This window comes from Schistocerca gregaria, chromosome 8 (genome assembly GCF_023897955.1).
Source record: "Schistocerca gregaria isolate iqSchGreg1 chromosome 8, iqSchGreg1.2, whole genome shotgun sequence".
Taxonomy (NCBI): Eukaryota; Metazoa; Arthropoda; class Insecta; order Orthoptera; family Acrididae; genus Schistocerca; species Schistocerca gregaria.
Window position 1 is genome coordinate 119570911 of NC_064927.1, and position 25672 is coordinate 119596582.

The 25672-nt window shown below is 43.9% G+C and overlaps 1 protein-coding gene across 8 annotated transcripts in view; it reads right to left on the reverse strand.

The window, feature by feature from the left end:
* Positions 1–25672, reverse strand: part of LOC126284967 (histone-lysine N-methyltransferase 2D-like) — a 322299-nt gene that overhangs the window by 235927 nt on the left and 60700 nt on the right. For all 8 annotated transcript variants that reach the window (XM_049984245.1, XM_049984244.1, XM_049984243.1 and 5 more), the window contains exon 4: positions 17683–18341. In XM_049984245.1, the coding sequence (XP_049840202.1) occupies positions 17683–18341 (659 nt within the window). The remainder of the gene's footprint in view (positions 1–17682; positions 18342–25672) is intronic.

The window sequence follows — 25672 nt, forward strand, 5'->3', positions numbered from 1 at the left end:
TTTTTGTGTTCAGAAGAGAAAATTGGTGACTGAAATCTCATGAAAAGCTATTGCAATAAAAAAAGCCTTTGTTTTAATGACAGCCACCCCAACTCGTGTATCATATCTGTGACACACTCTCCCCTAATTCACAGTAATACAAAACGAGTTGTCCTCCTTTGAACTTTCTCAATGTCCTTTGTCAGTCCTATATGGGAAGGATCCCATATTCCATAGCAATACTCTAGCACAGGATGGATAAGTGTTGTGTCGGCAGCCTCTTTAGTGAACCTGCTGAATCTGCCAAGTCATGGGTGGGCAACTGGTGGCCCATGGGCCAGATCTGGCCCAAAATTGTTTCAATTTGGTCCATGAAAGAAATCTGGGGGGGGGGGGGGAGAGAGGTAGAGAGAGGGAGGGAGGGAGGGGGGGAGAGAGAGAGGGAGGGAGGGGGAGAGAGAGAGAGAGAGAGAGAGAGAGAGAGAGAGAGAGAGAGAGAGAGAGACTGGAAGTTTTATAATGTAAGTTTTAAGACAGCTATCGTAAAATGTCTTAAGTAAAGAAAATGTTCCCAATGGGTAAATAAATGTAAATATCCGAAGAATGGAGTGAACATGTACTCTGATTAGTACTCATGTGGACAATCTCATACGTCTCATAACTTAAGAGTCAACTGCCACTTTTCGCATCATACAGATCTCTTTGTTTTTATCTTCTGATGACTAAATGACAGTGCTAACTGCAAACAATCTAAGAAAGTTGCTCAGACTGCCTTCTGAATCATTTATATAGATTAGTTAAAGCAGAGGGCTTATAACACTCCCACGGAGAATGCGCATTATCATCTGTGTTTTTCATAATGACTTTCATCACCTATAACAAACTGAGTCCTTTTGACAGGAAATCATAAATCCAGTAGCACAGCGAGATGATACTTCATAGGCATGCAACCAGATTACAAATTACTTTTGATCATCAGTATGAAAAGCCTTTTGGCATTTCAGAAATATGGAATCAAACCGGATTTCCTGTCAATAGTGTTCATTTGTTCATGAGAATAAAGAACACAAGAACAATATTTTCCAAATTCTTGCTGACTATGCGTCAATCGATATTTTTTCTTCGAAGTAATTTGTAATGTTCAAACACAGTATGTGTTCTAAAATCCTACTGCAAATCAAAGTAAGTGCTTTGGGTCTGTAATATGGAGTATTACTCTTACTTCCTTTCTTGTGTAATGGTGTGACCTGTGCAATTTTTCGGGTACGGATCTTCAATCAAGTGAACAGTTACACAAGACTGCTAAGTATGGAACTATCATATCAGCATACTCTGAAAGGAATTTGATTGGTATACAATCTGAACCAGAAGTCTTTTGTTTATCCAAAGTTACTCATGTTGTCAGCTCTTCTTGATTTGAATTCTGGAATGTTTACTTTGCATCACTTGGTGAAAGACTTACAGAAATATGTATTCAGTAACTCCACTGTAGAGCCACTATCATCAGTAATATTACCATCACTATCACACAGCGAAGATATTGATTTATGGTTGGTTGGTTGGTTGGCTGGTTGGTTGGTTGGTTGGTTTAAAAGAGGGGGTAAGGGACCAAACTACGAGGTCATCGGTCCCTTGTTCCGAAGGAAACAATGCCACAAGAGTGAGAATAAGATAATGAAACTTACAACACAAAACAGAGTGAAAGGAAAAACCAGAACAACGACTGAAGGGCAGCAAACACTTATATGGACAAAAGGGGACAAGAAAACCACAAAGACGGAAGAAACAGGTAGAAGAGGTTAAAACAAGAAAGCAGGTTAATATGGCTCGCTGACCATGAGAGTAAAAAAGGAAAAGCCAGCCACTTTGAAAAACTTTAAAACCTCCGTCCTGAAAGCACTAGGGTGGAGGATACACAGGGCAAAGGACATGTGCTAAAACTTAGAGTAAATGATAAAACTCACTCTCACAAATGAAACATAAAACTAAAGCTGCTGTTGAGGCTTTGACACCCAACACCAAAAGTAGGGTGCTGGGAAAATTAAAAGGCAGCTGCAGAGCGGTTAAAAGTGAGCAGTCCAGCAAGAGATGGATGACTGTCATTCGTGAGCCACAGCGACACCAAGGTGGGTCCTCACGATGGAGGAGGTAACCATGTGTTGGCCTAGTATGGCCAATGCAGAGCTGGCAAAGAACCATAGAGTCCCTGCGAGAGGTGCGCACAGAGGTCTTCCACACATTCAGTTTCCTTAATGGCACGCAGCTTGTGCGTACTGAGGTTATGCCATTCCGTCTCCCAAAGCCACAAAACCTTGCAGTGTTATACTGAATGCAGGTCAGTTTCAGAGCAGTCGATCTCAATAAGCAGCTTCCGCGTAGCCTGTCGACAAGTTCGTTGCCTTGGATTCCGACGTGACCTGGAGTCCACACAAACACCACCGAACGACTCGACCATTCTAGGAAATAGATGGACTCCTGGATGGTCACTACCACAGGATGACGAGGGTAGCACTGGTTGATAGCTTGTAGGCTGCTCAAGGAGACAGTACAAAGGAAAAATGACTTGCCTGGGCATCAGTGGATGCGCTCAAGACCACTAGATGTGGCCAAAAGCTCTGCAGTGAAAACACTACAGCCATCTGGCATGGAGTGCTGCTCAAAATGTCCTCCATGAACATAGGCAAAGCCAACGTGACCATCAGCCATCGAGCCATTGGTGTAAACCACCTCATGGCCCCGGTACATGTCAAGAATCGAGATGAAGTGACAGCGGCGAGTCGCAGGGTTAACTGAGTCCTTAGGGCCATGTGAAAGATCCAGATGAAGCCACGGCCTAGGTGTACACCATGGAGGTGTTCATGAATGAACCTCAAGTATAGGTGGTAAAAGCAAGGACTCCAGTTCAGAGAGAAAGGATCGCACACGAACTGCAATTGTATGTCCTGAAATGGGCCGCCGATGCGGGAGATGAACCGCCGTGGGCGGTAAAATGAGACAGTAATTCAGATGCGAAGGAGAACTACGAACATGTGCAATTTCAATGGAGAGCAATTGTGCACGCCTAACCTGCAATGGAGGGACTCCGGCTTCCACCAGGACGCTGGCCACCGGACTCGTCCTAAAAGCTCCTGTCACTAGGCGAACACCACAGTGGTGCACTGGGTCGAGTAAACACAACACTGAGGGTGCTGCTGAAGCATAAACCAGACTCCCATAGTTAAGGTGGAATTGAACAATGGCTCAGTAAAGCTGCAGCAGCATAGAGCGATTTGAACCCCAGTTGGTGTTGCTCAGGCAGCGGAGGGCATTGAGGTGCTGCAAGCACTTCTGCTTAAGCTGAAGGAGGTGTGAAAGCCAAGACAATCAGGAGTCAAAAGCCAGTCCTAAGAATTGATGTGTGTCCACTACAGTGAGTGGATCATCATTAAGGTAAAGTTCCGGTTCCGGATGAATGGTACGACGCTCACAAAAGTGCATAACAAACGACTTTGCGGCCGAAATCTGGAAACAGTGGGCTGGAGTCTATGACTGCACCTTGTGGATGGCTCCCTCTATGCGCCGCTCAGCAACACCAGTACTGGTGGAGCAGTACGAAATCCAGAAGTTGTTTGCATACAGAGAAGATGAGACGGACAGCCCTACATCTGCTGCTAGACCATTAATGGACAATAAAAATAGACATTCACTCAACACAGACCCCTGCGGGACCCCATTCTCTTAGATATGGGGGAACTATGGGAGGCACCAATTTGTACATGGAAAGTACGAAGCGCCAGGAAATTTTGGATAAAAATCAGGAGAGGGCCTTGGAGACCCCACTCATATAATGTGGCAAGGATACGATGTCGCCAGATCGTGTCATATGCTTTTTGTAAATCAAAAAGGATGGCAACCAGGTTTTGGCATCTGAAAAAGGCTGATCGGATGACAGACTCAAGGGACACAAGATTATCAATGGTAGAGCAATCCTGGCAGAAGCTGCCCTGATATGAAGCCAGTAGGCCACGTGACTCCAGGGCCCGACCCAACCCAACCCCCGACACGCCATACGTTCCAGCAGCTTACATAGAATGTTGGTGAGGCTGATGGGCCAATAGCTATCCACATCAAGTGGGTTTTTACTGGGTTTAAGCACTGGAATGATGGTGCTCTCCCACTGTGATAGAAAGACGCCATTGCACCAGATCCGACTGAAGATGATTAGGAGATGTTACTTGTAGTCAGATGAGAGATGTTTAATCATCTGACCGTGGATCCGATCTGGGGCAGTAGCTGTGTCGTGGCAACGCGCAAGGGCACTGAGGAGCTCCAACTCTGTAAATGAGGCGTTATAGTGTTCACTGTGGCTTGTAGCAAATGAGAGGACTTTCCTTTCCATCCGCCGTTTGAGGGTGCAAAAGGATGGGGGGGGTAGTTCTCCAATGCAGAGGCTTGAGCATAATACTCAGCAATCGCGTCTGCGTCGGTAGATAACACGCCATTGATGTTAATGCCGGGGACACACCTGTTGGGGTCTAGTACCCAAACAGATGTCTGATCTTCGTCCAGACTTGGGAAGGTGACGTATGGCATCCAACGGTCGAGACGCATCTCTCTCAACACTTCTGCTTCCGTCTATTGGTAAGCTGTTGAATGCTGGCACAGAGCCGCTTGAAGGCTATGAGGTGCTCCATGGAAGGGTGCCACTTATGCCGCTGTAGAGCTCGCCGACACTCCTTAATTGCATCAGCAACTTCCGGCGACCACCAAGGGACCGCCTTTCGCAGGCGAAACCCTAAAGTGCGAGGGATCACATTTTCTGCCACAGTAACGATTGTTGTTGCCACCTGCTCAACCATCACATCAATGCTGAGGAGAGTCAACGGTGACCACAGTGGTGAAAGTTCCCAGTCTGCCTTGTTTAAAGCCCATCTGGGCAGGTGTCTGTGGGCCTGACGCCGGGGCAGTGACAGGAAGATGGGGAAGTGGTCACTACCACACAGGTCGTCATGTGCTCTCCAGTGGATAGGTGAGGGAAGTCCTGGGCTGTAAATGGATAAATCAATGGCTGAGTAACTACCACAAGCCACAATTAAATGTGTGCCAGCCCCAGTATTTAAGAGGCAGAGGTTGAACTGAGACAGTAAAGTTTCCGACATCTCTGCCTCGGCCTGTACGCATGGTGCCACCCACAAGGGGTTATGGGCATTAAAATCTCCCAAAAGTAGGAAACGTTTTAGGGAGTTGATCAATCAGTGCAGCTAATACATTCAAGGGTACTGCATCATCTGGAGGAAGATATACAATGCAGACAGTTATTTCCTGCATCATCCTTATCCTGACAGCCACAACTTCGAGAGGCATCTAAAGGGGCATAGTTTCATTACAGACTGAATTTAGTTTCACTATAGACTGAGTTTAGGATGTAAACACAAACTCCACCCGACACTCGATTATAGTCACTACGATTGCTGTAGTATCCCTTATAGACACGGAGGGCAGAGGTCTGCATTGCTGGGAACCAGGTTTCCTGGAGGACAATGTAGAAAGCAGGTGTAAAGCTTAACAGTTGCCATAGCTCAACCAACAAGTGGAAAAAACAGCCGTAATTACACTGAAGGATTACATCGTGAAACTGGGAAGGTATGAATCATACAATGAGGCAGTTTACGCTTCAGAGTCACCTGCTACCACCGACTTACTGCCTGAGCAATCTATATCCATTGTTTCTGAGGGTCCAGTGAGATCTAGGTCCTCAGAGGACACCTGAATCTCCATCCTACTCCCAGATGCAGAGCTTGTAGATAGCGGTAGTGTAGGTGCCACCGCAATTTCCTTGGTCTTAAGGGTCTTCTTTTTGGACTTTTCTCACTGCTCCTTGGGTTGCTCTGGCTGTGAGGGCTTCACTGATTCAGTCTCTGGGACTGAGGATGATCGTGAAGCCCTACGACCAGCTTTTGGGCACTTCAGCCACTGGCAGGCATTATCTTTCCCACTAGCAGAAACCTGGGAAGGGAGTGACCCAATGGACCCCTTCCTGGTGAGAGGAGCTGAAGAATACTTACGCTTCTCTGGCTGAGAAGTGGTTACTGCTGTCCCTGATGGTTGGGGGGCAGTGCTCCTGAGGTAGGTGGTGCGGGAGCAACAGGGGAGGAAGTGTGCCCCCACCATCAAGGGGCAGGTGTAGCCTTCTGGCTCTGAGAGCTGACTGGAATTCGTGGAACTGATGGGGCTATAGCTGCTCTTGTAGTGGTGGCGTATGAGGTGGTCATAGCCACAGGATATAGGCACTCATATTTTCTCTTAGCCTCAGTGTAAGTCAGCCGGTCCAGGGTATTTTATTCCATGATTTTCCTTTTGTTCTGTAAAACCCTGCAGTCTGACGAACAAGCTGAATGATGCTCTCCGCAGTTGACAAAGATGGGAGGCAGGGTGTATGGAGTATTGGGATGTGATGGATGTCCACAATTTCAACATGTGACACTGGAAGCACAACAGGAAGGCATGGACAAACTTCCATCACTGCCTAGAATTGGAACATTCCATGGATTATGAGAACACCAAGGTCATGGTCCAGACCCCCAGGTTCTGGGATAGTGTCATCACTGAATCTATAGAGATAAAGATGGCACAAAACTTGATTAACCGGGAAGCAGGATACCAGCTAAGCACTGCATGGAACCCGGCATTTGAACTGCTGAAGCAATGCCGGAGAAAATATTGTTTCCAACACCAACAATGAGCCTCAGACATCCGCACACTGCGGGCATGAACCAAGAAGGGAACACCAGGGAGCCTCAGCCGCAGTCGGAGACGGCCAGAGCGGGAGCGGACGGAATAGGGAACGTCCAGAGCGGCATTGGAGTGCCACTCGCGGGTGCGGACCGAGAAGGGAACACCAGGAGGCCACGACCGCAGTTGGAGATGGCCAGAGCGGGCGCGGACGGAATAGAGAACACCTAGAGCGGCAGGATAGCGCGACTAGCAGGCGTGGATCGACTATGGAACGGCAAACAGAACACCAGGCACCGGGCAGGCATAAATATACGACCCGGTCCAGCAAGCAGCCAGTCTCAGGGAACACCTGATGAAGACGTCAAGTAAAGACGTCGAAATATCGTGTTTGGAAGACGGTGATATCCGGCAGAAAACCCGATTTCCACGAGATGTCATCAAATCGCCGGGAAAGTCTAAGAAATTACATCACAAGACTCTACGAGGAGGAAATGTGCTGCAATACGAAGAAACTGGACAAGCTGCGACAACGCAAAGAGAGGATGGTGGGCTCACTCAACTTCCTCCTCAGGTGCAGAGATGGAGATGTGGTGCCTGTATTTGCCAAAATCAAACATCATATTACGTCTAGGGCGGCCAACAGGATCAAGCACCGAGCCAGCATCGCTCTGGTGAGAGAAAGAGTCCGTGACATCCGCCATAAACTTGATGTCACATCCAGGGAGCTGTTACATCTACATCTGTACATGGCTGCCAAACTAGCGCAAGAGGATTGGGACAGAATTGATGGAGTGTCTTTGTCGCTAGCAGCATGCATTAATAACAATGCTACAGCCCGACAATTGGCAAAATTTGAACGCCTGAACAGCAGAGTGCAACAAAATCATGACACTCGCAAGGTTGTAAATTTGAGTGACAGAACATTGGATGAAGCTACGCTGAAGATTCTTGGTAGGGGCCTAAATTTCGCTGTCACTCCTAGAGATCTACCGGTAGCCAATTTCATCAGCGCTGTGGAACAAGTCGTCAACACACTACCCTCAAGTACGGCTGAAAAGATTCGGAGAGAGACGTGCAGAGCCCTTACCAGAGCCAGGCCGCCTAAGTCTAACATCTCAAGAGACGAGAGGATGGCCCTCAGGAGATTACGAGAAGATGACGACATAGTGGTGTTACCAGCAGACAAAGGGAACTCCACAGTCATACTGCAGAAAGGTGACTATGACCTGAAGATCCGGCGACTTCTGGAGGACCCGGCTTACAAACCACTAGAACAGGATCCAACTGACAGGGTGGACAGAAAAACCAAGTCTCTGCTGAAGGAAACTGTCTGGCCTGAGAAAGTTATCAAACAACTGAAATCCAAGGCACCAGTCCCACCCAGACTCTATGGACTACCTAAAATCCACAAAGAGGGTGTACCACTACGACCCATTGTGAGCAATATTGGGGCAGCCATCTACCAAGCTGCTACATATCTCAAGAAAATGTTGGCACCATATTGGGGAAGTGTGCAAACCACATTCGCATAAGACTTTGTGGAACGTCTTAAAAACCTACGTTTCTCAGATGCAGATTTAATGGTCAGTTTTGACGTGGTGTCCCTGTTCACCAGAGTGCCCCTTAAGGACATGCTTGACTTAATCAGTGAGAAGTTTGATGGAGCTGTGCTGGATCTGTTTAAGCATATTCTAACATCGACTTACTTCCTTTGTGGAGGTCAATTCTATGAACAGACTGAAGGGGTGGCGATGGGTAGCCCCTTGTCACCAGTAGTGGCCAACCTGTTTATGGAGAAGTTTGAGGACGAGGCTCTTACAACTGCCACTTACCAGCCAACATGCTTCCTGAGATACGTTGATGACACATTTGTCATTTGACCACATGGTCGCGAAAAACTGGAAAACTTCCTGGACCACCTGAACTCAAGGCATCCGAATATTAAATTCACCATGGAGCTAGAAAAGGATGGTCAGCTTCCATTTCTGGATGTCCTGGTGAAGAAGAAGGCGGATGGCACCTTCAACCACAGTGTGTACCGAAAGCCAACACACACAGATCTATACCTACAGGCTGACAGCTGCCACCACCCAGCACAAAAGACCGGGGTGCTTAGAACACTCATACACTGAGCCCAGACACTGTCTGACACTGACAGCCTGGCAGGGGAACTTGAACATCTTCAAAAAGTGTTTGCTAACAACGGATTCTCATCCAGGGACATCCGCAGAGCTCTACATCCCACCAGACGTTAGGATACACTGAAGAACGAGCAAGAAGAAGAAATCAAGAAACTGGCATTTTTACCGTATGCCGGGCCTGTCTCTGCCAAGATCAGCAGAATACTAATTAACCATAACATCAAGAGTGTCTTCTGCCCACCTAGCAAAATCAGGGCTTTACTTGGAAGGATGCTGTTTTTTATCAAGTCTGACCCAGATTGCATTTTGGACAAGCCCTCCACCTCCCCAAACTTCTCTTCTAAATGCTCTACAAAAAACTGTGGCTTCATCGAAACAAAGGAGTCCTCATCACTCATACATATGACGTACCGAGATGAATAAGGTTCACAGCTATCCTTAGCCTGGTGTTCCTCCCATGGTGTGGCCAGGGTAGAAAATCATTTAGGGGACATACTTTCTTGGATTGTACTGAGACTTGGAACACTTAGAAACTGCTGGTGTTTGATCACCAGCAAGTGATGACGTGGTACACTTCATTGCGCGTCATTCGCCCTGATGCCACCCACTCCGACCAGGGGCCCTCCCCACAGGTGCCACACAGCCGCAGCCAAAGTCACCTGGCAGGTTGGCCTTTGCCGAGAGTCCCAATGCCCCAGGGTGACAGACATCTACTCCTTGGCATATGTCCAGGCATCAGCAGAGAGATTCCTGTATTGTCAGGTCAGGGGGCTACAACTAATAGGGTACATGGCAGCCCCACCACAACAGACTGGCTACGATGCTGGATACGAGGTGCAAAGAAGTCCATGGTCATCATTGGCACAAAAAGTGACACTGTGTAGTGCATGGTGGAAAATGCACCCAAGAAAGTGTCCACATCCAAGATATGGAGAACGAGCTGGACTGCAGCACCACAACAAGAAAATGGGCTAAATATCTCAATGCACGATGGACACAATGCACCATGTAAGGCGCCCTTCTCCAATTGGCTTGCTCTTCATGAAATTTTGAAAAATAGAGGTCAAACATGAAAGGGGACAATCACATAATGGCCAAAAAGTGAGAGGTTCCTTTTAGTTGCCTCTTACGACAAGCAGGAATACCTCTGACCTATTCTAATTCCTGGGCCCGCAGAGGGATATTAATTTACCTTGCAGCTGGTGTACTTTACATATGACCAGAATCTGTTTGTATTTTTTACCAGATTTCAAGACAGTTCTGTTGTGGAAATTATTAAATGCATCCCACACTCTACTCCTTTAAAATTTTGAGATTTCATAAAACTTAGCCAATCTTGGGGCTTTTGTATTCTTTTAAATTTAGCATGCTTTTTCATTGCTTCTGCAACAGTGTTCTGACTCGTTTTATGTACAATGGGATATCAGCTTTGTCCCTTATTATTTGGTATAAATTTCTCAACTTCTACCAATACAATTTCTCTGAATTTGCTACATAGTGACATAGTTAATTCAGAAGGAATGGAAGCTATCTCTTAGGAAGATGGCAAGCGAATTTTATCTGCTTGTGTGTGTGTGAAATCTTCCTCTTTTTCCTAGACCTCTCCAGTCCTTTTTCTTCACCCTTCTTCCTTCCCCTTCAACCTTTCAGCCTGAAGAAGGAACCACTGGCTCCAAAAGCTTACCAATCACAACAGTCTTTTATGTGTGTGTTCCGCCACTGCTTGGTGAGCAGATTTTTTTATCTATCCAATTTTTTATATATATATATATATATATATATATATATATATATATATATATATATATATATATATATATAAAACAGAAAGAAACTTCCACATGGGAAAAATATATTAAAAATAAAGATTCCAAGACTTACCAAGCGGGAAAGCGCCGGCAGACAGGCACATGAACAAAACACACAAACACACACACAAAATTACGAGCTTTCGCAACTGGCAGTTGCTTCGTCAGGAAGGAAGGAAGGAGAGGGAAAAATGAAAGGGTGTGGGTTTTAAGGGAGAGGGTAAGGAGTCATTCCAATCCCGGGAGCGGAAAGACTTCCCTTAGGGGAAAAAAAAGGACAGGTGTACACTCGCACACACACACACACACACATATCCATCCGCACATACACAGACACAAGCAGACATATTTACAGGCAAAGAGTTAAGGGCAGAGATGTCAGTCGAGGCGGAAGTACAGAGGCAAAGAAGTTGTTGAAAGACAGGTGAGGTATGAGCGGCGGCAACTTGAAATTAGCGGAAATTGCGAAAAATTATTTTTCCCACAAAACCGATCATTTTCTAGCAGCTTCCCACAGATTTACACGTTATTATTTCTTCATCAAACAATTGTTAGCCTCATTATCATAACCTGCCAGTACATAACCAGTCCTTTGAATACATTTACACACATATTCTTCGAGATTTTATTCAAAAATTTTTTTCGAATTTTATTTTTTCGCAAATTATTTTTTCGAAACTTTTTTCGAAAAAATTTTTTTGTCGAAATTTTCTTGAATTTCTCGAAATTTTCTTGAATTTCCCCACCCTTTAACGTGATCTGGAGACAACATAACTACCCAACCTTTGCACCCATTGTTGTTCACCAACCTAAGTTCAGCACATGATCAACATAGCTCATCTCAAACCAACACTTTTTCGACTTTTTTCACACCTTTATCTCTCCCTATATAAATCTCTCTTTACTTTCACTTTAACCTCATATTACCCTTTCCACCTACCAATACCATGTCAACCTCACAACATCCCTACAACGACCCCATTAAATTTTATTTACATTCCCTCCGCAAACATGCCTTCACCCTAGCCAGATTACGCTCCCATATTTTATTTACTCAGGCTTGTCTGACATTTGGCATTACTCCCAAAGGCCTCACACTTAAAGTTCCCATCTCTGGCTGCAATCCTTCTTTCCATCAGTCCTTATACCAGTTCCAAACAGCACAATCCATAGCCCTCACCCGCCTAATCCTTCACCTATACATCGACTCGGCCAATGAACACACCCGTCAACTCCTATCCCAAATCAAAGTCCTCAATCTTTCCTCTCCCGCATCCACACCGGCTGTACATAGCATCCTCCTACAGGCCAACCGCAAATTAGAACAACATGCCACCCTCCACCTCAAAAAACTATCCAATCTCCTGGTTTCCCACCTCCGGAAAGGCAACTCACTCACCCTCCACAACCTTTCCAACAAACCTCAACCTCCTCTCATTGCACACAGACCCAGTCTCTCCCATCTACTCAATCTCCCACTTCCAGCTCCACTCCCCCCAACACCTCAAACTTCTAGCCAACACAATCTGGAACCACAACACCCCAATTCAGTAGTTAACCTTTCCTCCAAACCCCTCTCCCAATCCGAAACCTCTGTCCTATCCAAAGGCCTCACCTTCAGCCCCACTCCCAGGTTCAACCAAACTGCCCTTGTCAAGGATTTACTGTCCTACACTTGTAGTCTCTGCTGGAAATATCACTTTGCCACGAAGAAAAACAATCCTGATCCCACTCCTAATGATCCAACTCCCCAAGACACTATCCAAATTGAACCCTGCCTGCAACAGTTCCGTCCTCCATCACAGCGGGACCCACCTCCTCTTCCTCAAAATCACCCTCTCCAAACCTTCCAGGAATTTCTCACTTCCAGCCTTGCCTCTCAATCTTTCTTGAAAAACCTTAATCCTACTCCCAACATCACCACAGCTGAATCCCAGGCTATCCGTGATCTGAAAGCTGACCGATCCATCATCATTCTTCCGGCTGACAAGGGTTCCACGACTGTGGTACTTGATCGTCGGGAGTATGTGGCTGAGGGACTGCGTCAGCTTTCAGACAACTCTACGTACAAAGTTTGCCGAAGTAATCCCATTCCTGATGTCCAGGCGGAGCTTCAAGGAATCCTCAGAACCTTAGGCCCCCTACAAAACCTTTCACCTGACTCCATCAAACTCCTCACCCCACCGTCACCTCGCACTCCTACCTTCTACCTACTTCCTAAAATTCACAAACCCAAACATCCTGGCCGCCCCATTGTAGCTGGTTACCAAGCCCCCACAGAACGTATCTCTGCCTACGTAGATCAACACCTTCAACCCATTACATGCAGTCTCCCATCCTTCATCAAAGACACCAACCACTTTCTCGAACGCCTGGAATCCGTACCCAGTCTGTTACCCCCAGAAACCATCCTGGTAACCATTGATGCCACTTCCCTATACACAAATATCCCGCACGTCCAGGGCCTCGCTGCAATGGAGCACTTCCTTTCACGCCGATCACCTGCCACCCTACCTAAAACCTCTTTCCTCGTCACCTTAGCCAGCTTCATCCTGACCCACAACTTCTTCACTTTTGAAGGCCAGACATACCAACAATTAAAGGGAACAGCCATGGGTACCAGGATGGCCCCCTCGTATGCCAACCTATTTATGGGTCGCTTAGAGGAAGCCTTCTTGGTTACCCAAGCCTGCCAATCCAAAGTTTGGTACAGATTTATTGATGACATCTTCATGATCTGGACTCACAGTGAAGAACAACTCCAGAATTTCCTCTCCAACCTCAACTCCTTTGGTTCCATCAGATTCACCTGGTCCTACTCCAAATCCCATGCCACTTTCCTAGATGTTGACCTCCATCTGTCCAATGGCCAGCTGCACACATCCGTCCACATCAAACCCACCAACAAGCAACAGTACCTCCATTATGACAGCTGCCACCCATTCCATATCAAACGGTCCCTTCCCTACAGCCTAGGCCTTCGTGGCAAACGAATCTGCTCCAGTCCTGAATCCCTCGACCATTACACCAACAACCTGAAAACAGCTTTCGCATCCCGCAACTACCCTCCCAACCTGGTACAGAAGCAGATAACCAGAGCCACTTCCTCATCCCCTCAAACCCAGAACCTCTCACAGAAGAACCCCAAAAGTGCCCCACTTGTAACAGAATACTTCCCGGGACTGGATCAGACCTTGAATGTGGCTCTCCAGCAGGGATACGACTTCCTAAAATCCTGCCCCGAAATGAGATCCATCCTTCATGAAATCCTCCCCACTCCACCAAGAGTGTCTTTCCGCCGTCCACCTAACCCTCGTAACCTCTTGGTTCATCCCTATGAAATCCCCAAACCACCTCCCCTACCCTCTGGCTCCTACCCTTGCAACCGCCCCCGGTGTAAAACCTGTCCTATGCACCCTCCCACCACCACCTACTCCAGTCCTGTAACCCGGAAGGTGTACACAATCAAAGGGAGAGCCACATGTGAAAGCACCCACGTGATTTACCAACTGACCTGCCTGCACTGTGATGCTTTCTATGTGGGAATGACCAGCAACAAACTGTCCATTCGCATGAATGGACACAGGCAGACAGTGTTTGTTGGTAATGAGGATCACCCTGTGGCTAAACATGCCTTGATGCACGGCCAGCACATCTTAGCACAGTGTTACACCGTCCGAGTTATCTGGATACTTCCCACCAACACCAACCTATCCGAACTCCGGAGATGGGAACTCGCCCTTCAGTATATCCTCTCTTCTCGATATCCGCCAGGCCTCAACCTCCGCTAATTTCAAGTTGATGCCGCTCATACCTCACCTGTCTTTCAACAACTTCTTTGCCTCTGTACTTCCGCCTCGACTGACATCTCTGCCCTTAACTCTTTGCCTGTAAATATGTCTGCTTGTGTCTGTGTATGTGCGGATGGATATGTGTGTGTGTGTGTGTGTGTGTGTGTGTGCGCGAGTGTACACCTGTCCTTTTTTTTTCCCCTAAGGGAAGTCTTTCCGCTCCCGGGATTGGAATGACTCCTTACCCTCTCCCTTAAAACCCACACCCTTTCATTTTTCCCTCTCCTTCCTTCCTTCCTGACGAAGCAACTGCCAGTTGCGAAAGCTCGTAATTTTGTGTGTGTGTTTGTGTGTTTTGTTCATGTGCCTGTCTGCCGGCGCTTTCCCGCTTGGTATATATATATATATATATATATATATATATATATATATATATATATAATTGTGTATTACAGTACTCAGACTCTGTGCAATGGGCTTGTGGTCACTAAGTTGTGTAGCCATCATGATGATCCTATTTGCTTAGGATATTCATTGCTACGAGGTCATGTATGTTTTTGCAATCACTTACATTTTAAGTTGACTTCTTAATTACACTTTAACCTGACTCCTCATCTAATTGCTTAAATAATTTTCATACAAAGCATTCTGTACAATTTCAGACACTGTTTTATGCCACCCACCGTTTTGAACACGTATTTTCACCAAAATATCAAAGATAGATTGAAGTCACCAACAATCCAAAACTGTACGAGTGGGGAACCTATTTGAGACATTATTCAAGTTTTGTTTGAACTTTTCAGCAACTGTATCATCTGATTACGGGGTCAGTAAAATGAAACAATTAATAATTTATTCTGGTTGTCAAGTATAATCTCTACCCATATTAACTTGCAGGAACTACCAAACTTCAATTTTACCTCAAGATAGACTACTACTAACATCAACAAACACGCCACCACCAACTGCAATTAGTCTACCCTTTCTGAACACCGTTCCGTTCTTTGTAAACATTTTGGCTGAACTTTAGCCAGCTTTTGCCACTTTTGAGTATCTATAAGGATTTGAGAAGCAAGGATTTTTATAAGTGCTACAATAAGTTAATGGTATAATACCTATGATTCTTAGGTCTACCCTCGTTCTTTGTCTGCCCTGCACTCTTTGAAACTGATGCCCTTTTTGTCCTTTCCCAAGACCCTCCACCCTTAAAAACCACCCAGTCCTCTCCACGCAGCCCCTACTAATGGTGTACTCACGTCCTGCATGTACTGGACACCCGACATACAGAGAAGAACATAATACCCCATCACCCTATGGCACAAGTCAAGGAGTCTGCAGCCTACACAGTTGAACTACCTGAGCCACTCATTCAGGCCCTCCATCCAGCTCTGTAACAAAGGTCCACAATCCATCCTATTGGCAATATTAAACATCGTGAGCCCTGCCTTCATCTCTCAAGCAAAACTCACTGCCAGGAACCAGAAAGGATCTCTTCCAATCCAAAGCAACACACATCATTAGTACTGACATAAGCCACTAACTGCAGTTGGCTGCACTCTGTGTTCTTCACGTAATCCAAAAGGACTTGTTACATATCTGGGATGACTCCCCTCGGTATGCACACAGTGTGTCCACCAGATTTCTTCCCCTTCTTGACAGCCATGTTCCGAAGGGGCTCCATTACGTGCCTAACACTCGAGCTCCCAACTACCATTAACCACCCCTCTGTGAATGCCCAGACTTTGCAGGCTGAGAATCTTTCTCTGAAACAGGACAAATGGCGGCACCTGGTTCAGGGTCTTATCAGTCACAGATAGTGCCTGTAACCTCTTCATCAGATGGACTGGGAAGGCCTTTACTGGAACCTGGAACATCTTTTGCTGCACATCATACCCTGGAACCTCTCACTAGACCACAGGTGGGTGATCACCCTCAATGTCAGCAGCATCCAGGGTGGCCACAGTAGTGGACCTAGCAGGTGACACATGGGATGTGCGCGATGCCCCTTGCATCCCCACAGCCAGGCTTCCACACTTATGCCTGCTGGAAACAGTCTCAAGCTGCATGACACAGCCGGTATTGACTGGAGCTGTGAACGAAGGATCACCAACTCATCCTGCACCCAAACACAGCAATCACAGACCTTATCTGTACCAGGAAAAGCAGAACTCTGCACTAGACAGTTATTAAAATGCCTATCCATCATCTCCCACCACAGTCCAGTCACAGGTATTTCTTAGCCAATAAAAGGCGTCACCACATGTAAAAGCAGTCGTATTATACACTGGCTATCTGTAATCACTGCACAGCACTCTGTGTGGGTGTTACAAGAAACCAATTATCTACTCACACAAGTGGCCACTGCAAAACTTTAGTGAACTGCAAAATTGATTATCCAGGTGTCAAAAATGCTGCACACCACACACAAAAGACTTCACCTGCTGCTTCACTTTGCAACCACTTTGGATACCCTCTTCCAGCAAAAGTTTCTCTGAACAAAGCAGGTAGAAATTCTCTCCAGGATATCCTGCACTCTCGCAATCACCATGGCCTAAATCTCCACTAACCTGTTTTGTACTGCCTAACCTTACCTTTACACATCTCACCCCTTTTGACTTGTTATGCAGCTTTTGACTTGTTATGCAGCCATTGAGTAATCTGTCAAAAGTCTTGTCTCATTCTACCTCTTGCACTTCTTTACCTACCCCCTCCCCACCTCCATCGCCTCAGGCAACTGCTTTAATAACAAATAACCTATAGTCACTCTCGCTAAGGCAGTAGGGCTGTAGTTTTGGGTGCTGGTGTACACGAATGTGTGTAGTTTTACTAATAAAACTGCAAGAGCTTAACAACTAGTGTGAATACTATTTTCTGTTACATGTCTCTATGCTTCATAAATCAGTCCACTATAGGTGACTACAAATTTATATTAACATCTTCTAACAAGAAAGAACTCTATCAACCAAAATTGCACAACTGTACAACACGCACTAAAAGAATATGGCAAGGACCTGTCTTAGAGCCAGTAGTTACTTCTGACTTCTAAATTTTAATACTGCAAACAATAGTGAATCACAGTCTGAAAGAAGTATCACCTCACTGAACTAGCTGTTGTCACGAAGTTAAATACAAATCCTCACAAAGTACAAGGACATCACAAACTGTGTTTTTCTTAAAAATAAAAACAAACACCACACACACACACACACACACACACACACACACACACACACACACACTGGAATATACCTTTGTATACTGCTGAGTGTTCTTGTACCAGGGCCTGGACCAGGCTGTCTGATAGTTGACACATGATGACGGGGCTGATGCTGCTGTTGCACTGATAAAACCTGGTTATGCACAATGTGACTTTCCTGAGTTTGCTGTTGCTGGTGAACATGATATGATGGCTGTGAGTTTTGGGGTAAGCCTTCCTGTGGTTGCTGCAGCTGCTCATGTTGCACGAATTCCTTTTTCTGTACATCCTTCTGCATTTCTTGCTCCAACTCCTGCTTCTGAGATAGCTGTTGTTGGCATTGTGGTTGTAAATTATGATGCTCTTGCTGTTGTTGGTGCTCATGTGTCTTTTGCAACTCTACTCTGAGGCATGACTGCTGGTGCTGTGTTTGTTCTTCTTGTGGGGGCTGCTTTTGAAGATCCATCTGATCACACCATTTGTGTGCCGTTCCTTCTTGCTGGCGCAATAATAGGTGAAGTGTCTGCTGATTTGATTTCTGTTGATCTTGCTGCGACTTCTGCTGTTGTATAAAATGGCTCTGGTGTTGCTGTAACAGCTGCTGCTGTTCTTGACGCTGTTGGAGTACCTTCTGCAAGATGTGGTTGTGTTGTTCCACCACTCCTAGTCGCTTCTGTTTCTGCTGCTGCAAGTCCTGTTGCTTCTGCTGAATCTGCAAAAGAGTGGTAGTGTTTCCATATTAATATTGACATATCTTATAGCTGTTCAAATTATACTGCAAATTAAATTTAAAAAACTACACTAGCAACATAGAACACAAAGTCACATGATGGTTTATCAGACATTTATCGACAAATGATTGGCCATTGACACAACTAAAAAATGTGCTTTCAGCAGCCTACTGATGGTGTAAGCTCTCACCACCTTTTGGCCTGCGATCTGGTTCACATGGCCAGTTAGTAAGTAGTTAACCCACAACATAATAATGTGATCTAAAGCACACTGTAGCTTGACATTTTCCTTGCCGGAGGAAAAGGCCATCTCAAATGCAAGACCTCCAAGCCATAAGACCTAGAAGAGATCTAACTAGACATCTGAATTTGTAGTCTGATGCCTGCACAGCCACCAAACCACTTAAATCTGCGCAACAAAAATGTTAACAGTAAATCAAAGACACCAAAAAAAGGCTGTGAGAAAATCATTACATGAAATGGTATACTGCTTTGTATTAATACTTTGGCTCTAGCACTGCCATCAAGATTTATTATTTATACTGCACATTATAGTCCATGCAATCTGTAATATTTGCTATTTCAAGTGTAGTCCTTACTTCCTTGCATAAATTGTAACTATATATTTTTATTTTTCTTACGCATAACACATTAAGTCTATCTATTAACAGAACTGAGAGAGAATGATTCACTATTCAATCAGGTAATAAAACGTTCTACACTGTGTGGTATATAAAAATCACAGGTTGTTCAGTTTTTTTTTTAATGTGTAACTGTTACACTACATATCACTGTGCACACCATTGCATTTTCAGATGGACATAGGTAAGTTATTAAAGTGACAACAATAAGCACTCATTCAAAATAACTTCTGTATTGTAGACAATACTGTGATAAATTCAGAACAGATTAAAATTTGAATCACCTTGGATTATAAAACAAGTATGTAATTCTGTTGCAAGAGACCAAAGATTGACACTAGAAGATGCCAGTGGACTGGATAACAAGAAAACTATAATTTCAATGTGGATAACGTAGCTTTTTTCAGGAAACTTTTTTAATGTGGTTGAGAATGGAGGAGAATGTCATTGCTCACGCTCTCTATTTGGTGGTGCACAAGTTGCAAATATGTTCTTTTCCTCTAAATCATTAAATTAAATTCCAATAATGTACTTAAACCATGGTATTATTATGGTATTTTTATTCTCATGTACTACAACTTTTTTTAAAAAAAGTATCCACACTTCTTGCATAAAATTCGGCATTGTGGTTTTGTTTATGTCAGTTCAACATGATCGTAAATACCTCACATATTTACACTCACTTCTTTACTGCTCGTGTTTTTGTCCCCTTACATTATTCACATGTGTTCTTCCATGCACAGGTGTCTGTTAGGAGAAGGGGGGAGAGCTAAAAAAAGGATTTTGTGTGTGTGTGTGTGTGTGTGTGTGTGTGTGTGTGTGTGTGTGTGTGTGTGTGTGTGTGTGTGTGTTCACAATTGGTAAAGTGACCACTGATCATGCTCTTAAATGAATTGAAATGTGTGACTTTTCAAGCTTTTCCAACAGATCTGTTGCACATACACTTATCAGATTTGCCATTGAACAACACTGTGCAAGTCACACAATATGTCATCAAAACAGCTGTTCAACACCCTGATGTCTAACAGTTGCTTCAACAAAATATTGTGAGACTTGCACAATGTTATCTAGTGACAAAAATACAATTTAAGGATGCAAGTAGTTTGAAATAATGAAACAATACAGTGGTATACTCTGATATGATTTCTTGTCTGAAAAGGGGGCAGAGATATTGTCACAGACAGAAAAGATCAAACAAGGCCGTACTAACTACAACCTAGCAAATGTCTCTTCAGATCGCACTCTATGGATCAGCAACACTGACGATGTGGGAGTAGACCACCCAATCAATCCATCAGTCCAAATCCTCTGAGTCAACGTAAAAACTGATCAGCCTCAGCAAATTCCCATGCAGAGCAGGAAAAACAATCTACATCAAATTTAAGTCAACCCAGAGCAAAGGAGCAGCTCTGTTATTGACTGAGCGATTGGAGAAATGCAAGTTATTTGACAAGATGCATTGTTATGTTATCAGAATTGTGTGCATGGCTATTACGGTAAGGTGGAAAGACACTAGAGCCCCAATAACAATAGTGAACATGAGCAACAAAGAGATTCTATTCCCATGAGGAACAAAGTTTGCTGAAGTGTCGAACATAAGTAAAAGTGATGTCACAGTGATTCCAAATGAGGTATTGGAAATCACAGTCATAAATATGGATTTTTTGTGGTAGTACTCAAAAACTGCAACAGGGAATCAAAATTAACAGTAAAGTAAAGAACAAAATTTGGTGGAAGACAAAACATTTGACAGTTTATGAATAAAAGAGTTTTACACTTGTTTTGTTGGAGTATGTGGATCTTTTCCGAGAACTTTCAAATTTACCTATCACTCATTTGGTACAGCATTACACACATACCAGAAATGCAGCATAAATCACTCAGAAATTTTATCAAATACTGCACAGCCAATGATAGTTGGTGGAAGAAATGGTTAAAGAACACCTGGAAGCCAAGAATTATAAAACCCAGAGATCCTGAAGCTCCATTGTGGTCTTCGTCAATAGTTAATGTTGAGAAGAAACCAGTTTCTGGAGCACCAAAATTCCGTTTTTCTATCTGTTACTGAACTCTGAATGCAATAGCCCACCAGATATTCACCTCTTACTGAACTAAGTGGAAACGCGAAGTTATTTGCGCAGATGTCAAATTTTTTCGGTTTCTGATTAAACATATGGATATAAACAATACAAACAACTGACAATGCATACAGGTGATCAAGCAAGAACTTCATTTGTTACTGGTACAGGAATATATACTACCTCTGTATGCCATTTGGATTTTGCAATGCACTGGCTACCCCTCTGGACTTGAGGGCTTCCATTTTATGAGGGCTCACACCAACACAAGCTATTGTATACTTCAAAGATGTAATAATTTTCAGTGAAGACATGAAGCAGCATATGGAGACACTTCAAAAAAATTCTGAGCAGCTAAGTGCAAAATCTGTATTTAGCAACAGATGAATGTCATTTTGCAGAAAGTCGAGCTCTGATTTAAAACTGAAGCTGTCAAGAATTTTTCTGAACCACAGAATTTAAAGGAACTGTAACATTCCTGGGGTTAGCAAATTTCCACAGACGTTTCATAACCAATAATGGAAATGTAGCATGTCTAATGACACAGCTACTGAGAAAAAGGAGCCACATTTAATTGGCCAACAGAATACAAAAAGGCAATGGAAGAACTTAAACAAGCTCTAAGCACAGCTCCAATGTTACCAGATTTCAACAAGCCCTTCAGTCTTTAAACAGATGCTTAAAAATTTACTGTTGGTGCTATATTATTTCAAGAACCTGATGGCAATAAACACCCATTACCATTTTCTTCCAGCCAATTAAACAAAGTGGAATGTAATTATACCATCATGAAAAAGGAGCCTTGTGGTCTGGTTTTTGGTACCACACACAACAAACGTTTCTTGACAGAAAGAGAATTGATCATGCCGCACTGAAAAGACTGTCAAGTTTCAACGACTCAAGTTCCTCATTAACAAGAAGGGCATTAAGAGTAAGCAAGTTCCAAATTAAGGTTATTCACTTACCTGTTAAGCAACATGTGAATGCTGATGCAATGAGCCAAAAGGTTCATGATTGTGTTACAATTAGTCATGAGGGAGAGTTAAAAATCAGCCCACACGGAGAAGTCACAACACAAAATATTGAAGAATGGTCACCATTTTATGGACTATCTAGTAAATGACAGTGCTTGGTTATTCCAGAAGGCATGAGAGAACAAATCATGACGGAACAACAAGATTCTCTATTATCTGGACACTGGCAAAAAAACAACAAATATTAAGATAGTAACAATATTATGAGAAGGAAAGTTGCTACTCACCATATAGCCGAGATGCTGAGTCGCAGATAGGCAGAACAAAAAGATCCTCACAATTAAAGCTTTCTGTCATTGAGGCCTTCGTCAACACTAGACATTCATAAGTGCATGCACGCACACATGCGTTTGAGCACAAACACAACTCCACATACACAACTCATTAAACTAGCTGAGGTTTATTGGCGGCCAAGTCGTAATGCTGACTTTCTAAGTTGGTTTCACAATGTGTTTCTTATTACAGACGGAATAATTTGGGAAGGACTAAGGCAGCATTACAAGAACTGCCAGAATGACATTCGTGAATCATTTGAAACGGTAGAATGGGATGTTGCTGGACCATTTGTAGACTAACGAAGAGAATAAATACATTTTGATCATGTTAGACCTTTTCACCAGATATCTTCCTAATTATACCAATAACTGATCACAGTTTTTTGTAAATGAGTATTCTATAACTTGGATCACCATTAAGCACAATCAGAAATAAAGGAACAAATTTTATGAAGGAATTGCTTAAAGAGACTTGTAAGCTGATGCATGTAATTTAGCACGCACACCCTGAAGATAATGGCCGCATGAAACAAGTCCACAGAACAATCATTAAGATGGTTAGCCACTACACGGCCAGCATGTGTAGTAACTGGGACGTTTCTCTGCCATATGTTGTACGTGTGTACACTGCAAAAATACAAGCATCAGATGGCCTAAGTCCATATGAAATTGTATATATGAGGAGGACAGATTCATCCCTGGACTTTGACTGGGCAAATACTTGAACCAGCAATGAAGAAGTAAGAGAATAATACACAAACTAAAGGATGTATGGAAGGGAGTGAAACAGTGGAATCATCAGGCCTTTCCTCACAAGGAAAACAATAAGATTGTCAAGCAGTCATGCCTCAGTGTTGGGTAGGAGACTGTCTGCCTGAGCAATACAGTATTCTAGAAGAGCCATGTCAAAAATTTTAAAAAGTGTTGGAAGGGAGCATAATCAATCTTGCAAGCTACTCCTCAGCTCCAACTGTCTTTCCGTTCTTCTACTATTCATGTCAATCATGAAAAGCCATTTCCAGATATACTACCTGTAGCAGTGCAAGATGGCAAGTATCTACCAAGGAGCACACAAGCTGTTCCTAAAAGCAGGAAAGGAGCATTGCTACATTGCAGTCCAGATTTTAGGGTCACAGAGTCACCTTACACTGAACACACAATCCTGTGAAATACTATTCTCCTGAATCTGAGGGGTGGTGAGTGAAGTGCCAATTCGAATTCAGAGGAGCCGGTGGGATAAAAACCCTCAGATCAAAATCAGAATGGGTCCACAAAAGCCTCAGTCATAGAGAGTGAGTAGAATGTGATGGCGCCAAGTTGTGTTGTATGCCTTATGTAGGTCAAAGAAGACCATCACCATGTGTTGGTGTTTAGTAAAAGCCTGTTGGTTTGCTGTTTCCAATCTGAGTAAATGGTCTGTTGGAGATCATCCTTCCCAGAAGCCACACTGATATGGGGAGAAAAGGCCCCGAGATTCAAGTAACCAACACAACTGGAAGCTAACCATCCTCTGAAGCAGTTTAGAAAGTACATTCATCAGGCTAATCGGGCAGTAGCTGTTGAGAGACATTGGGTTCTTTCTGGGCTCAAGGACGAGGACAACTATACTGTCTCGCCATTGCGAGGTGATGGCACCCATGAGCCAAATGCGGTTGAAGACCATGAGCAAATGTTGGCTCTTGGGTAATGTCCAAGTGTTGGATCATTTGGTTGTGGATGGAATCCGGACCTGTGGCCGTGCCATGTGAAGAGGTAAGAATTCCCATTCACTGATGTGTTCATTATATGGGTCACACTTATTGGGGGTTGAAACAGAGGGGAGGAGGGGGGGGTCTGTTCAACTCAGTGTTTCTGCTGCAGAAAGGTATAAAGTTAGGAAGAGGATGCTGATGCTGTCAAGTGTGTCACAAGGCGTTCTGCAAGTACCAATAGGTCAGTACACAGAGCACCTTGAAGGATAAAACCCTTGACAGTTTGATGTCACTGGCGGCCCAGTAGGCTATGGAGCTTGGACCAGACCTGCAATGAAGAGGCATACGTCACCAGGGAGGAAACATAGCACTCCCAGCATTCTTTTTAACTCTGGTTAATAAGGTAGCAAGCCTTACAATGGAGATGCTTAAAAGCGAAAAGGTTGGTCTGAAGTGGGTCATTTAAATTGTTGCAATGCACATCGGTGGTCCTAGATAGCAACTGCTATGTCCTTGGTCCACCACGGTATCTGTTAACAATGATGGAGACTTGTGGGCAGGGGGACAGTAGTGCCAGCGGCATGAAAAAGAGCAGCAGAGATGTCTTGCACAACCACATCAATGTAATCTGAGAGAGAGGTGTTAAAGTGCACAGCAGACATATATGAAGGCCAATTGGCTCTTTGGAATGTCCAATACGGGACCTGTCTGTCTGCTGGTGGCAGGGAACAATAGAATCACTGGTCACTGTCATCAAAATTATCGTGGGGTGACCAATGTAGGGAAGCCACAAGAGCAGAGGAGGAGATTGTCAGATAAATAACACAAAAGGTGCTGTGAGCAGCACTGACGTAGTTAGGGGAAGCATAATTGAGGAGACACAAATCAAAGTCTGTAATAAGTTGGTCAATTAGAAGACCCCTACCCATTCAAATAACTTCACCAATAAAATGATTGTGTTATGGAATATGGGAAAAACCTTTACTGACCACACAGCTTTTATTGAACAGATTGTAAAACATTTCAAGATAATTTGTGGCGAAAGGAATGCAACTATCCATGAGGTGTTCACAATATTGCATGCTGTGTGTACCCAATTACAAGGTAACATTCCCAAGTGTCAGTATATGATCCTGATTAAACATGGTGGGTGTGCAAAGGGGACAAAATAATACAATATGTATTGTTATTGTTTGTGCCCAATTTCACTTTCAAGAAGTAAAACACAAGACAGGTAATTTGGCGTATTACGTTTTGGGCAATATCTTTGAAACAATGATATATAAAAATGTTTCTCAGATAAAAGTTGAAATTTATCAAACATTCTTGAAAGCTGTATAACCATATTGTGTACTAATTTGAAATTTTTCAAAGTACTCATCACCACTATTTAATGTTGAAAAATTAAAACTTTTGTTACAACATAAAGCTTTCAAGCTACCCCATTTGTAATACAGCTGGTTTCTGAAATACTCTTTTTGGAAAATTTGTTGTACACAATGTCCTACCAAAGTATTTTCAACATACCTAATTAAAATATCTAAACATTCATTATTAGTCTAGTTATTTATTTTACTTATATTCATTAATAAT